This window comes from Hibiscus syriacus, unplaced genomic scaffold, assembly GCF_006381635.1.
Source record: "Hibiscus syriacus cultivar Baekdansim isolate YM2019G1 unplaced genomic scaffold, ASM638163v2 tig00003041_pilon, whole genome shotgun sequence".
In the NCBI taxonomy this organism is placed as follows: Eukaryota; Viridiplantae; Streptophyta; class Magnoliopsida; order Malvales; family Malvaceae; genus Hibiscus; species Hibiscus syriacus.
Window position 1 is genome coordinate 8,028,650 of NW_024061960.1, and position 15,324 is coordinate 8,043,973.

The 15,324-nt window shown below is 37.3% G+C and overlaps 2 protein-coding genes and 1 pseudogene across 2 annotated transcripts; 1 reads left to right on the forward strand and 2 right to left on the reverse strand.

Annotated features, from left to right (window-relative positions):
• Positions 1-419: 419 nt before the first annotated feature.
• Positions 420-7,094, forward strand: LOC120171152 (AP-1 complex subunit mu-2). Its single transcript, XM_039178928.1, has 12 exons — positions 420-814; positions 1,012-1,158; positions 1,289-1,351; positions 1,453-1,629; positions 1,716-1,819; positions 2,462-2,569; positions 2,696-2,754; positions 5,294-5,331; positions 5,450-5,547; positions 5,651-5,792; positions 5,880-6,002; positions 6,836-7,094. The coding sequence occupies exons 1-12, from the start codon at positions 686-688 to the stop codon at positions 6,932-6,934; spliced, it is 1,287 nt and encodes a 428-aa protein (XP_039034859.1). The 5' UTR covers positions 420-685; the 3' UTR covers positions 6,935-7,094.
• Positions 7,095-8,484: 1,390 nt separating this feature from the next.
• LOC120173822 lies at positions 8,485-9,836 on the reverse strand (annotated as a pseudogene).
• Positions 9,837-12,423: 2,587 nt separating this feature from the next.
• On the reverse strand, positions 12,424-14,531 carry LOC120171162 (L-tryptophan--pyruvate aminotransferase 1-like). Its single transcript, XM_039178936.1, has 5 exons — positions 14,351-14,531; positions 13,882-14,194; positions 13,107-13,387; positions 12,724-13,025; positions 12,424-12,638 (listed from the first exon to the last, which is right to left on the reverse strand). Exons 1-5 carry the CDS (start codon positions 14,446-14,448, stop codon positions 12,439-12,441), a joined length of 1,194 nt encoding a protein of 397 aa, XP_039034867.1. The 5' UTR covers positions 14,449-14,531; the 3' UTR covers positions 12,424-12,438.
• Positions 14,532-15,324: the final 793 nt, after the last annotated feature.

Here is a 15,324-nt window from a genome sequence, read left to right on the forward strand (position 1 = left end):
GTATTTTACCCCTATTAAAAACAATGCACAACATTGGCGCGTGAGTATTAAACGCAGCAAAGCGGTGTCGTTGACTTTTGTGTATCATTCTCTTCATGTTTCTTTTTTTAAATTTAGTCGGATCTTATGTTTCTGTCTACATACAGAGATTCTTTCGCAGGGATTATTATGCAGGGATTAATTTCCCATTACAGACGTACATATGATTTTAATGACTGCATATGAATACTGTTTAGCTATGTATTTATGTATTTATTTATACATGCATTACATTTTATCTAAATTTTTAATTTTCTGACTGTCGGAGGTCTTCCACGGAAGCTACTCTCAACCTGGCGTTAGGGTAGCTTACTACCCTACTCCCCTTACCTTATACATATGAAAATTGAATTTTGTTATTGTTGTTGTGGTATGGGAAGATGAAGGTTGAAGCCCATTGTTCTTACCATTTAAAATATGAAATAGAAAGAAAAGTAAATGAGTGTGTGGGCAGATCTTGTAACGAACATTCACAAAATATGGTTCATCTTCAACAAGCTCGCTCGACTTTGCACTCCCTTCATTTAGATCTCCCCTCTCTCGTTTGATTCATATCAGATCTCAAGTAAACCGTTAACCGCACCGATCCGATCTGCAAAATTACTAGGGATTTCGTAGGGACTAGTAATATAAAACCAAAGAATAAATGGCGGGGGCCGCATCTGCACTGTTTCTTCTAGATATAAAGGGCCGCGTTCTGGTGTGGCGTGACTACCGTGGCGACGTCTCCGCCGCTCAAGCTGAACGGTTCTTCACCAAGCTCATCGAGAAAGAGGTTCTTTTTGCAATATCAGGATTTCAATTTAATATTTAATTTCCGTTTAGAATAAATACGTTCCTTCTGTTTATTGCTTTGTTTTGATTTTTTAAGTTTGAATTTAGCTTATCTATACGTCGAATCAATTTTTAGATTGGTGGTGCTCTAATTCGTTAACATATCGTTGAATTCGGTCCTTTGGATTTGGCTCACAGGGAGATCCGCAGTCGCAAGATCCAGTGGTGTATGATAATGGAGTAACGTACATGTTTATACAACACATCAATGTGTACTTGATGATCGCAACAAGGCAGAATTGCAATGCCGCCAGTCTTCTTTTTTTCCTGCACCGTGTAGTCGATGTAAGCCAATTGTGTAATTTTAGTTTTGTGCCTTTTATATTTTTCAATTTTCGATTGAATTGTGTGTGTGTGTGTTACCTAATGAAGTAGTATATGGTATCCGTTCTCTGTATCGATATTAATGTTTCAGGTTTTTAAGCATTATTTCGAGGAGTTAGAAGAGGAATCTCTTAGGGATAACTTTGTTGTAGTGGTATGTGAAAATCAAACACATTTTTTTTCAATTTTTAGACAGTTCTGGTTTATAATTTTAGTCGAAGAGTTTAAATTGGCTCTTTTTCATGCTTCTGCCAGTATGAGTTACTTGACGAGATTATGGATTTTGGCTACCCTCAATACACTGAAGCAAAAATACTTAGTGAGTTTATCAAGACTGATGCTTATAGGATGGAAGTTACCCAGAGACCCCCAATGGCTGTTACCAATGCAGTCTCTTGGCGTAGTGAAGGAATAAACTACAAGAAGAATGAAGTAGGTGGCTTTTTTATAGTCATTCTTTTGATTTATTTATTAATGTCTTAAGACACTGGCTTATGAAGTTTTGTTCTTCATTTCAGGTGTTTTTGGATGTGGTAGAAAGTGTGAACATACTTGTCAACAGCAATGGACAAATAATTAGGTCAGACGTTGTTGGGGCGTTGAAAATGAGAACTTATTTGAGGTGTGTTTTCTGTTTGTTTCAAGATAAATGGTTTGTCTTTAAGGGAGTATGCTTTAGTTCTATATAGAACTCTATCTTTACTTATAGTGTGTAATTGCATTGTTTTTATGTGAATAGATTTAAGGTGGGTTTATAAAAAAGTGTCTATGTTGCAAAATTTATATTTAAACAAATATAGCATTCTAGAGAGAATGCATACTTATACTGTCTGGTCTGCAAGTTGCAAATAAAAGTTTAGCATTTGTCAATTTCTTGGGGGGGAAGGTGATGTTTATTGAAGTGGTAGACAACTGATATGATGAGACCTCAATTTCAATATACTTCGTGCAATCTGATAAAACATTATCAATTTAGAATTGGAAATTGGTGTCTCTTCATCTCTATTTTGCACCATTGTTGACAACCATTCATTTGAAACTTCTGGTTGTCATCCCATTCATGCTAGTTATGCTGGAAGCTATGATAATTTGGCATGTTCTATCTAGGCTATGTGATGTTAGGCAACTCAAACCTTCATGCATGTGACATTGTCCAAACAATTGTTTTTTCATGATATTTATGGCATCACAAAGTATGCTTTCATTTTGGAAGTTTTGTTCTAGGCTGCCCATTTATTTATTTGGGTTCAATTATCTTTTTCAGTGGTATGCCCGAGTGTAAGCTTGGGCTAAATGATAGAGTATTGCTTGAGGCACAAGGACGAGCCACAAAGGGAAAGGCAATTGATTTGGAGGACATAAAGTTTCATCAGTATATACCCTGACTCTCTTTTCTTGTTGTACTTTGTTTTTAATTATATGCTTTCTTAAGCATTGGCTGTAACTGCTACTGAAGTCTGATGTTGCTAATTTCCCTACGATTAATGCTTTGATCTAGGTGTGTACGTTTGGCCCGATTTGAGAATGACCGGACTATATCCTTCATACCTCCTGATGGTTCCTTTGATCTTGTACCAGATTAAAAAGCAACGTGGATGACGTGTTAGTGAGAGAAGCTCCAGCTTCTCTCTAACCTTGGTGTTTTCAAATTTCGAATTACAATAGCCCAGGCGTCTTTTGAAAAATTTTCTCTCTCCTCCGACATCCACCCATTGTCCGCTGCCACCGACAGCCGTCCGCTGCTGCCGCCGCCATACTCCGACCACCGTTTGAAGCTTTTTTCTCCTGGGAAGTTCACCGACTCAAGGTGATTCCAAATCTGGCTTTAGATTTGCGATTGAGACATTCAATTGACGCAGATCTGCTCGAAGTTCACCGTCGATTTACGCCTCTTCCCGCCGCTAGTGGTCGTCACCGCCTCACCACCGGACTCAGCTTCTTCTCGCGACCATAACTCCCTTTCCTAGTGTCGAAAATCAGTTCTATTTCCAGTGTACTGGTTCGGTGAAATCTTACCCTATCCAAGCTGTCTGTTTTTCCAGTTAATCCTCTTCCCAACTTCTCAGTTCTATCCATCTGGTTCGGTGAAATCTTACACTATCCTCCAAGCTGTCTGTTTTTCCAGTAAATCATCTTTCCCAGATCTCTCCATGGAACCTCTACGCTCGTCTAAGCACAGGCGTACTAGTGGTTTAGCTGCAACAACTGCGGCAGGTGCAGCGTCTGTGAACTCCATTAGTACTTTCTCTGGACCTGACAATGCAATCAATTTTTCATTTTCCGGCAAGGAAAAACGTGAGAGGGAGAGTGAAAAGGAAAGGACAAAGCTCCGAAGACGGAACAGGCGAGCCTTCACTAGACGTATGTTGGCCGGATTGCGGCAGTTTGGTAATTTCCATCTTTCAGAGCGTTCTAATATGAACGATGTACTGGTCGCCTTGGCCCGTGAGGCAGGTTGGACAGTTGAGGCCGACGGCACTACCTTCAGGCAATCGCCTTCGCCCCAAAAGCATCAAAATTCAAGAGTATTTTCAGCGAGGTTGGGTGATAGTCCTTTATCAACCGGGCGTTTGAAAATTGCTCTGCTAAAGCTACTTCAGACTATCACCCTTCTGTTGGTAGGATTGATGACAATGGACTGTCTTCTTCTCAAGGAGGGAAACAAAAGCTCGGAACTAATTCTGTAGTGCAGACAACACCAACTTTACCTATCGCTGATATTGTTCAGGATGGAACCAAGGAGAGCTTCATGAAAGGGTACTCTTATGAAAAGTTTTCCGAAGTAACGAGAAGGAGAAAAAATGAGTTTCAAAATTGGTCGAAGGATGGTCATCCAAGAATCGGAAATGGGATCAGAAATGGTTGTTTCACGATTTTTATCGAAAACCTTCCAGAGATGATCCATTGGAAGAGACTTGGGTTTATTTTGGCACACATGGTCATGTTATTGATGCCTTCATTCCTAAAAAAAGAAACTCGAAAGGGGTCCGTTTTGGGTTTATTCGGTATGCAACTATTGAAGAAGCAAGGAGAGCGATCTCAAAAATGAATGGCTCTCGTATCGATGGCAGCAAAGTTGGCGTTTCTTATGCTAAATTCAAACCTCGACATTCCTATTGGAGGAAGTCCTCGTTAGGTGTTCTTCGCAAGTCCGGGATAGAAGATGATTCGAGGAGGAATCATTATAAAGTTGAAGGTGTTATAGATGAAGAAAAACTTCAGGTGTTGAGCAATTGTCTAGTGGGGAGGTGCAAGGACTTTGTCAAAATTGGTCATCTCGCTAGACAAATGCAAGCGAAGGGCCTCACTGGCTTTACCTTAATGAGAGCTGCTGGTAATGCGATTTTAATGATTTTCGAAGACAATGCTTCATTGAGAAGTGTGAAGAACAATAAATCAAATATTCTCGCAGAGTGGTTCTCCATAGTCGAAGCTTGGTCAGAGAGTTTGGTAATGGAGTGTCGTCGAGTATGGTTAGTTTGCGAGGGTGTTCCTTTTCACGCATGGAATTGGGATACTTTCAAGAACATTGTTGATAAGTGGGGTTTATTAGCTATCGACGAAAGTTGTCAGTCTCCATCATCTTTTGATCGGGCAAAAATTCAAGTCCTCATAAAGGCTGATGCGAGAATTGATGCGATGGTGGAATTGAAGGTTGGTGACAACTTCTTCAAGGTCATGGTGCATGAGATAGAGCCTTCATTCAAACCAAACTCTTGGGCTCCTGAAGAATACGAGTCTCATTAGATCTTGTCTCTTCAATTGTGGTTTTGTTTTTATCTATATGGTTGTAGGTATTGCTTTTAATTTGTATTATGTTCTGTTGCGTTGTTTTAATCCTACTGCTAGTGGCGTAATTAGAAGGTGATTAGATTGTGGCTTTGGATGAGGTTATATAGGGTTAAGGTGTTTGTTGTAATAGTGTACATCACCATGAGAGGATATTTCGTGGTGTCTTTTATATCGGGTATTATTATCAATAAAATTTGAGGTACTCTTTTCTTCCTTCCAATGTTCGTTAACATACTTTTAGTATGTGAACGAATACGAAGGGAGTTTTTAATGAGACCTCCAACTTCTATCAAAAAAAAAAATGGTTCCTTTGATCTCATGACATACAGACTTAGCACTCAGGTGAACCATTTTTCTTGAGTTTTCACTCCCCATTCCTTCTTTCTTTCTTCCATTTCCTTCTTTTTTCTGTTTTTTATTCAATATGATAATTGATTATAATTATTGTTTCTGCTTTTAGGTAAAACCACTCATCTGGGTGGAAGCTCAAGTGGAAAAACATTCAAGAAGCCGTGTCGAGATTATGGTAAAAGCTAGGTCTCAGTTCAAGGAGCGTAGGTATTGGGGGTTTTATCCTTGTTCCTTCATATTTCATAGATTTCTAGGTGGCTTATTATTGTTTAGACTATCAAGATCTCATGAAGACAATTATTCTTTACAGTACTGCTACAAATGTTGAGATTATGGTGCCTGTTCCTGCTGATGCTTCCAGTCCAAATGTCCGGACATCAATGGGATCTGCAGCATATGCACCCGAAAATGATGCTTTAATGTGGAAAATAAGATCTTTTCCTGGTGGGAAGGTATCATCTGCCAAGTCCAAACTTCAAAAAAAAAAAAAAAAAACTTTGCCGCCATTATACTAATTATTTTGAAATTCATAACATTAGGAGTATATGTTGAGGGCCGAATTTACTCTTCCTAGCATAACAGATGAAGAGGCAACTCAAGAGAGAAAAGCTCCTATTCGTGTGAAGTTTGAGATTCCATATTTTACTGTTTCTGGGATACAGGTATGCCTTCATATCCTTTAATTTTATTTGGTTATGCCAAATGCAACTTTTTTTTTTGTCAATCTGTTCTTCCCCATGCTCAAAGATCAGTCAAGAACTAGAGTTTCTATCTGAATTGGGGAGAAGATAACTTTTCACTTTCATTATTAATATTTATGTTCCTAACATGCGAACTAATATGCTTGATCATAAAATTATTATTTTTTAAATGAATACATCACAAATGAAAAACACCAAATTTTGAATTTTGATTTGAGTTTTATAGTTGACTGAGAGTTAAGGTGAAAGATAGCCTAACAATTGGCCTAGAAACTCATAAATTCCAACCCAATCCCTGCAGACATGTAGAAATTCATAAAAACAACAATTGGATGCATACCCATGTTTGAGTAAACATAGATTGCTGGTGCTGGGTGTCCAAGGTGGTTGTTTATGGGTGGTGGGTGGAATGGATTAAAGATAGCAGTTTAACATGATGTCGGCATATCAAACATAAACTGCTGACCAAACATTTCATGTTTCATTCAAAGATTATTTTAAGGACGATTGGATAGCATGCTAGTTTTGCTTGCTAGCTGCTAGATATCCATCATAAACATGCTAATGATATAACTTTATGAATACGGGTCCATCTCATTCACTTGGTAGCACAATGTAGATAACTCTTGGATCTAGGAATTGCCCCCTGAATAATACCAACTAATGTTTGTGTTGCAATTGCCCCCTGAATAATACCAACTAATGTTCGTGTTGCAATTGCCCCCTGAATAATACCAACTAATGTTCGTGTTGCGTTTGATAATTTTCCTAATTCACCTGTTGGGGTTTGTCAGGTTCGTTATCTGAAGATCATTGAGAAAAGTGGTTACCAAGCTCTTCCATGGGTACGGTACATTACAATGGCCGGCGAGTACGAACTAAGACTTATTTGATAGCCATTGTTTTTAAGTTGTCATCTCCTATGAGCTTTTAAATGAGTCTGAATCATTGGGGGCACAAGAATACAAACACTAATCATTGGGGGCACAAGAATACAAAAACTAGTTTATAAAATCCTATGAAGGGCATGCAAGTGTGTTTTCCTGTGAAAAATCCTTTCTGCTTCATATTATACTTCCCTGTGTTTTTTATCTAATAGGTGTGCAAGAGTTTTGAACTTTTTTTACTTACCTTATCAAACTTGAAATTCAGTACTGTGAATTATCCCCCCCCTTTTGTTAATGATTTTTTTTTTGTAACCTCAGTGCAGTAGGAAATCATATGATGCTTGAGACTGTTTTAAGGGAAATTGTTTTTAGTTAAGAAAAGGATTTTAATGTGTTTAGCTTTGAAAGGGAACAAATGTTTTTTTGAAAACACTTTCAAGAAAAGGATTTTTGTGTATTTTTGCGTATTGTTTACGTGCACTACCATCATATTTACTCATTGACAGTAGTATAACAGTCAAGCTCGAGTAGTGTTGAGCTTGACTATATTCAAAAAGGGTTTGTGTTTGATTCGACTTGAAAACTTACGAGTTTAAAATTGTCAAGCTTAACTCGAACGCTCGTGAATTTAAAATTTTTAAGCTTCACTTGAAATAAAAAATTGAAGCTTGACTCGAGTTTGAAGAAAATTGAATTCGAAATATTCTTAGAGTTCAAGTCTAAACTTTAAGTACATGAAAATCTTTATATATATATATATATATATATATATATATATATTTAAAAAAAACAACGTACTAATGTTAATAATAATTTAATCTAAAAAAATCTAAAATTTTAATATATTTTTCCGAGTTGTTTGCGAGTTTATTGAATCGAATATTAAGTAATTCGTTTTGACTCATTAAGAATTCGAGTTGAGTTTGAGCTTGAGTTAAATTTATTAGAATAATAAATTGATTAAACTATAATCAAGTCGCTAGAATAATTTATTATATGTCAATTTCACTTACTACCCTAATTGGTACTGTGGGGTTTTTCATGTTTTTATTGTCAATGTCCGGAAGTGGAAGGCAGGCCAACTGGCCAAGGCTAAACACTTCCATAAAGGGTCAGGGCAGGAACAAGAGTAGGAAAATTCTGATGTTTGGCATCATTTTCATTATTTTTGGGAAATGCATAATGCAAACAAATACCTCTAACGTTTGACATTATATGTATTTATGCCCAAGTCGTTTTTTTGGATTAGTCGTACCCATCATGTTTAAATCTAATCCAAAAGTCACCTCGGTTGGATGGAAACCGTCAATCAACTGACGGTCAACGACTCTAGCTGACTAAGCAAGCACAGTTCATCAACGATGATGACATGACATGTCCACATTATTAATATATGCTGACGTGGAATTGACACATCAATATAAAAAATTTTATTTAAAAAATTAATTTCAATTAAAAAAAAATTGGTGGCAAAGGCATGCCATAGGATGGCCCTTGCCACTAGGCCGAGTATGCTATTCAGTTTTAAAATAAAACAAAAGATTATTTAACCCATATTATATGTTCAGGCCAACCATTTTCCATGGTTTTGCATTTCTGTCAGCTTGCATTGCCCCCAACTGCTGCTTGTAGAATTTTGTAGATATCTCAACACTTCGTTTTGCAAGCTTTTCCATCCTATCAGAGCTACTTAATGCCTTCTGGAACTCTTCCTCCCAGTACTTTTCATTCTCCGGTCCCAAATTCTTCATCTCCATCATCTTCAATGTCCACTACCACATTATCTTGATCCTCTGCTTCATTTTCATCTTTGCCATCATCCTCATCATCCTCAATCCAATCCGTGAACTGCTCCTCACCCGAATCTCGACGTCCACCGTAGGCCTCATCGTCATCCTGTGCATCACAACCCAACTCCATCTCCTCCAACTTAGCCTTCCATTCCTTTGTATAGGGATGCAAAAGTCGCACGGGATGGTTCTCCAACAAAAACCCCAAACACCTGGACTTCCCTTCTTCACTCAACTTCTCAAACCCTTTCACCACATCATCCACAAAAGCCTTTTGACTCACCTTCACAATCTTACACAACCCTTCGAAATAAAAACACATCGCCACACTCCCGTCCTCATTTTCGACCTCGAACAAGTAATCCCTTTCCGTTTTCGGATCGAGAAACGGTATCAATGCGTTAAAGAGCTCATCTTGGTCCTCAAATCTACACTGGTAAACAGGCTTCTTGACATAAATGATATCTGGTCTCGTCCAAGCTGCACATTGGGTAATCAATTATCTAGCTTTGTTTCCTAATCTTCCCATCAAACTCCACTTATCTAACCTCTCGGTTTTCTTTGCTTCAATCACAAAGTCCATTGTTCCCAAGGCAATTCATTTAATCTCCATTTTGGGTGTCTAACAAACACCCAGAAATACCTAAAACCAATGTTTTTATCCATCGTTTCCAATCTTTTCCCAAACTCTGAAGCCATCTCGAACTGCTCAATCTTCTCCCATTCCTCATGGTTCTTCACTTCCCCTATCATTGTCACCCTTTCATCCGAAAACCGTCTTTTTCCATGAACCGGACCATCCGGTCATACCCTAGTCCGATTGCCTCCAGCTCATCTTCGGTGAGGTTATTAGGATAGTTACCTTTTCCCGGTTTTTTTGACAGGTAAAATAGAGATTCGGCTCGCTTTTCCGATGCCCCATTGTCGGATACTTGCTAAACCACTTATCTTCTGCAGAACCGAGAGTGACTGCCCCATGGAAAATGGTTGGCCTGAACATATAATATAGGTTAAGTAATATTTTGTTTTATTTTAAAACTAAATAGCATACTTGGCCCGGTGGCAAAGGCCAGCCTATGGCATGCCCTTGCCCCAGGTTTAATTCCCCTTCCTTGCATGTAAGCAAGAGCCTTTATTCATTCTTGCCATTATACATTAATAAGAGAGTGACATGTGTCACTTTTTTTTATTGGTGTAAAATTTTAATTGAAATTAATTTTTTTAACCAAAAAAAATTGTTAATTGTCAATTCCATGTCAGCATATATTAATGACGTGGACATACCACATCATCAACACTGATGAGCTGTGCTTGCTTAATCAGCTAGAGTCGTTGACCGTCAGTTGACTGACGGTTTCCATCTAACGGGGGTGACTTTTGAATCTGATTTAAACGTTGTGGGTACAACTACTCCAAAAAAAATGATTTGGGCACAAATGCATATAGTGTCAAACGTTAGGGGTATTTGTTTGCATTATGCCTTTGGAAAATAATCACGTGGGCAGTCTTAATATACATCTAAAAAAAACGTTATCAGTTTTTTTATTATTTAAATAACAAAACCGGTAAAAAATTATCGAAAACATTATTATTTCTACCGGTTTTGTTATTATTGTGTGTTTTACCAGTTTTGTTAACAAAACCAGTAAAAACTACCGGTTTTGTTATTTTTTCTACCGATTTTTTTTATTGTTGGAAACTTTACCGGAAATATTAAAACACATTGATATTTTAGGTAAAAATAATAATATTTTAAATAATTCTTTTATCAATTTTATTATTTAAATAATAACAAAATCAATAACACATTTTTTAATTATATGTTAACGGTGTCCGTATAACTTTCCATTATTTTTCCTTTGAAGGGAGCGGAGGAAACGTGGATGTAAGTCAAACATGGATTGAATTTTGGATTATAAATACGGTTTGATTTTTCCTTTTCCTTTTCTTTTTATCATCAGCTAATAATCAGATTCAATACTCAAATAAAATGTCACATGGAAGATTATGGGTTTAAGGATAATATAAGTCCTCAAATATCTAGAAAAAAAAATATTTCTTGAATTTTTTCATCGATAATTTTCGTTGTTAATCATTATTTTGCTGACGTCATCGTTAACTTTACTAATTAAAAGTTAACGTGTGAATGATGAAATGAGAAATTTAATTTTTTTTTGGAAACTTTGATGATTTGATTGATTTTTACACAAAGTTTGAGAGTTTATTTAATATTTAATAAAAAGTATATAAATTTAAAATTTTAAATAAATTGAAATATTTAAAAGTATTTAAATATTTAAAAATAATAAATGAATATATTAAAATTTATAAAATAGCTTACAATTTATTAAAAGTAATACAAATTTCAAAAATATTTTTGAAAAATATTAAAATTTTAAAAATAAAAGTAGTAAGAAAATCAATTTTTTTTCTAGTCAAGTCTTCAATCTTGCTACTAGAATGTATTTCATTCTTTTAACATATTTTTAATGGCATCAGCAATATTGAAGTAACTATATCTTTTAAGGTTCTCTACTAGTTTAAACACATATTGCACCTATGTGTTGTTTATGATTTAAATCAATGTGTTCTACTAAAATCAAATTTTGATATTTAGATGGAGGTTTATGAATATGTGTGTTTACTTTCCAAAATATTTCTAAATACATTTATCAGAAGAACACTATATAAAACCACCTCCAACTCTTACCGCAAGAGGACGCTACCCTTAAAGCAGAAGCTTGCAGCAAAGCTAAGCTAGTATAAATTGCAACTAAATTATTGTCCAAGGATCCGACTAAAATATGAAAAATCATGTCTTGGCTCATATGATGACAACTGAGTTATTTGCATCCACTGGTAATGATGGCAGGCCTTGTCTACTTTGTCTTGGAAGCAAACAAAACATTAAGAAACCATATTCACAAATCTGTCACCTCAATGGGACATTTTCCTTTTTATTCTGTAATCTGCATTGTGTTTTATATATGTCCAGTGTAGGAGACAAGAGATCCCATCCCATGCATTTTATTCTTCGTTTGGTGGCATAAAAGTATACTTCGAAGTGATAATTAAGTTATTTGCTTTAATAATGATAATTAAGAATTTATTAAATCAGCGATAAATGATTCATCTCTTTTGATTTGATTTTTTGTGTTGGTAGCGATTATTGATTTAAGTCAAAGTGCTCTGTCTCCATAAGGAATTTGATTTTTGTATTGGTAACGATCATTGATTTAAGTCAAAGTGTTGCGTCTCTACAAGGAAGTAGAACAAAGATGAATGAGACTGAGTTCATCTAGATCACATCTTGCCTCTTGATCTTGATTTCATCTAGGCGGCGATAGATTTGGTTTTAGTAGGTCATTTAGGTCTCCCAAGGTCATATCAATGAATTGTAATATCTCGAATGATATTAGATATTTAAGATCATTCTTTTGAAGACATTTCTTTCTATACTTTCTCGAATTATATATCACACTCATGCCATAAAAGTTGCTTAGCAGAAATATTTTGCAAGATTAAGCAAGTAACATACATGCAAATGGGTAGATAGAGCCGACTGCTTAAACCATATATATAAAGCCCTATCTTTCTTTTCCAAGCTAGAAAGTTAAAACTGCATTCTAAACTTACTCCCTATGGGGATAAAGTCTAAACACTTAGGATATACACTTATACACCTAAAGACGAACAGAGGCCTTTTGCTCTCCATCACAACTAATAGTTTCCATTCATGGTCCCTTTGATTGTTGCCAACCTCTCCAGGAAAAGGTTAAACTCGTCGTCAGGACTCAGCATGCTAATCCGAGTATAATCCGAGTCAACCCCGAAATTTGTTCCGCCCCTAGTGATTATCTTAAACTCCCTTAAGAGATTGTCACAGTCCAAGCCATCCTTGATCTTCAACCATGCAAAGGCTGTACCATTGGGAAAAAGAAGAACAAATTTCATAAGTTTCGATCAAATGGGTGCTTTTATTATATGCCAAAAATGATGAATTACCAGGGCTTGGATCAGTGTCTTTTCCCATGAAGGTGCAGAAATCTCTAGGAAACTTAGGCAGACTGAAAACACCATTGCGCTTAACCACCTCCCGTAGCTTTTCCCATCGGTCCGACATGAGACGGTGGCCATATTCGAAGAAGTTTTCTTCTTTCTCAGGCCCGGGATTCGCGCAATCCTCGGCAATCACATTGAGAATCTTGGCGGCTCGAAGCTGAGCTTCCTTGGATACCCCGATGCTGCTCAGCTCTATGTACTTAACCATCTTGGCAGCCACTTCTTTATCCTTACAGATAGCCCAGCTGCAGAACAAAATGGCTATATATTAAATGATCAAAACATTTTTCTCGATTATTAATTATTTCAAGGGAGGAGAATCTTACCCAATGCGAGAACCAGCATGTCCAGTGGCTTTGGAGAAGGTGAAGAGCATAATATCATTATCAGCCTTACCAGTAATGGGGGTGTATTGGGGCCAATAGTAGGCTAAGTCATGAATCAGTTTACCACCATCGCGATTCACAACCGCTTCTCGAATCGTTCCATCGGGGTTGTTCGGAGAAGTCACCAACTCCACGTAAGCTCCATCTTTATCGAAGGAGTACGCATCACCTGCCCATTTGTACAACCCCGAATGAAGAAACTCTGTCTCCTCTGGATACGACTGCTAATTCGATATCGTAAGTGAACAAAATGCACATAAAAATATACAAAAACTGCTCAAAATATTGTTTAAAGTGGCTTTTTTTTTACACCAAATTTGGAACCAGACAGTGGAGAATCAGGGGGTTGACTCATCACATGGTTTAAGAAACTAGACATGCCCATGTTACCATGTTTTCTCTAAGATCCAGAAACAATGCCTACATGCATATGTTTGGAAAAACTAGTTATTACGTTTTTAAGAAAACATGTTTGTTCCTCTTCCCATTTCCTTCCACAGTAATTTGTCTATTCCGCATTCGAGACAACCCCATAGTGTAAATGTTTCCCGATGTCGTTTCTGAACCATCCTCGATGAAAACGATAAGAACGTAATGAATCCAACACGATGTGGGATACATTGATTTGACTCAACCGAGTTATAAAAAGGGCGGGGGGGGGAAACAAGTCAAAGGTCAATGGAATGAAGGGTTAAAATTGTATCAAGAGGGTTACCGAGTAGAAAGGGGCAGCGGCGACGACACTGAGGGGCTCATTGTCAGGATTGTGGGGGGAAGAGAGGGCGAAAAGCACCGCCTGGAAGAGCTGGGTCGAGCCAGTGCCGACAACGACATATCGGTCGTCGTCAATCACCGCATTCCCGACGACACGATGGAGTCTCCTGATTGCATCATCGAGCTCCGGCATCAAAAACCAGCACAAGTTTCCAGGGTCGCTGAAGTAGCTCATCAAATCATGACCGGGGATCACGACCGTACACTTGTCTCCCATTCTCCTCCAGTATGGCTGGTACATGGTAGGATCGCCACTGTGAAAGAGGGAAAAGAAAAACTCCCATTTATCAAACTTTCAAATCAGATCGCAATGCATGCAATGAAGTGGGATTTTAATGGAACATCAATCAATGCAACAGTCAGAAACCCCACTACTGAAAGGGGAAAGAAAAGGACGGGGATGCACAAACCGAGCCAAGTTGATAACGGAGTCGGAGGGGGGCGTCTTCTTGACGGATGAAACGACGGGATTCGTGGCGGAAACTGCCTTGTCAATGCCGACCACCATTTTCGCTTCTCTAAAACGGATTGCGGATTCCTCTCTTTCTAGTTTTACTAGTCAAATACTGTTGTGGGTGTGATTTGGAGTGTGGATATTTGGAGTTATATATAAGCAGAAAATGCAAGAGCTTCGGTGGTGTGGTGCATGAACCCTTAATTCATTTAATATTTGGTTTCGGATTCTCAGATTTTATCGCTTCAAACCGACAAAAAATGAGGTTTTAAAAGGCAAAAACTCTTGAAATTAGTAAATCCAAAATCTAGATTTGTACTTACCATAAACAACACTTGTCTCTTTTTGTCTTTGGTGCGCCTAACTTAATAGGATGAGGTGTTAGACTAGATTCCTCACAGAATTACAATAAATACAAATAATTAAATAATAATGAACTGGATTTCTTTTAAATATAAAATAACGAATTAGGTTTTAATTCAATTAAAAACTAAAATTTGATCGAGTCGTATTTATAAATGATTAAAACTGTAGTATCAATTTTGCCATTGTGTGTCTCGTGGAGAGTTTGGCAAGCATGGCGTAATTATTGGAATATGAATGTAGTGGTTCCAAGTTCTTTGAAGTCATTCCTTTTGACTTGGGATAATTTGTCTATAAAGCCTTCGTTAAAGCTAGCCTTTGTGGAACTTAACTTTTGTGGTATAGTGTGGACTATTTGGCTTTGTCGGAACCAGACCATCTTCAAGGGGAGGCACTTCGAAGTTGATTGGTTATGACCTCTCTCTACTCAGGATTGGTTTCTGGAGTAAAAGCAAGTGACTTGAATCCTTTTCATCCATTAACGAGATTTTTTTTTGCCCGACAGCCTCGACCATAAAGAGTACAAAAGAGCACACACTCATTGTCGGACCTCGGTTTCCTCCTTCG

What these genes read in the sequence shown, in the direction of transcription:
- LOC120171162 (XM_039178936.1), bottom strand. Translation starts at nt 14,448, where the DNA reads ATGGTGGTCGGCATTGACAAGGCAGTTTCCGCCACGAATCCCGTCGTT. An exon ending in CCGCTGCCCCTTTCTACTCG is followed by an intron (nt 13,388 to 13,881) that starts GTAACCCTCTTG and finishes TCGAATTAGCAG; the next exon opens with TCGTATCCAGAGGAGACAGA. An exon ending in CATGCTGGTTCTCGCATTGG is followed by an intron (nt 13,026 to 13,106) that starts GTAAGATTCTCC and finishes TTTGTTCTGCAG; the next exon opens with CTGGGCTATCTGTAAGGATA.
- LOC120171152 (XM_039178928.1), top strand. Translation starts at nt 686, where the DNA reads ATGGCGGGGGCCGCATCTGCACTGTTTCTTCTAGATATAAAGGGCCGC. An exon ending in CCAAGCTCATCGAGAAAGAG is followed by an intron (nt 815 to 1,011) that starts GTTCTTTTTGCA and finishes TTTGGCTCACAG; the next exon opens with GGAGATCCGCAGTCGCAAGA. An exon ending in GGGATAACTTTGTTGTAGTG is followed by an intron (nt 1,352 to 1,452) that starts GTATGTGAAAAT and finishes TGCTTCTGCCAG; the next exon opens with TATGAGTTACTTGACGAGAT.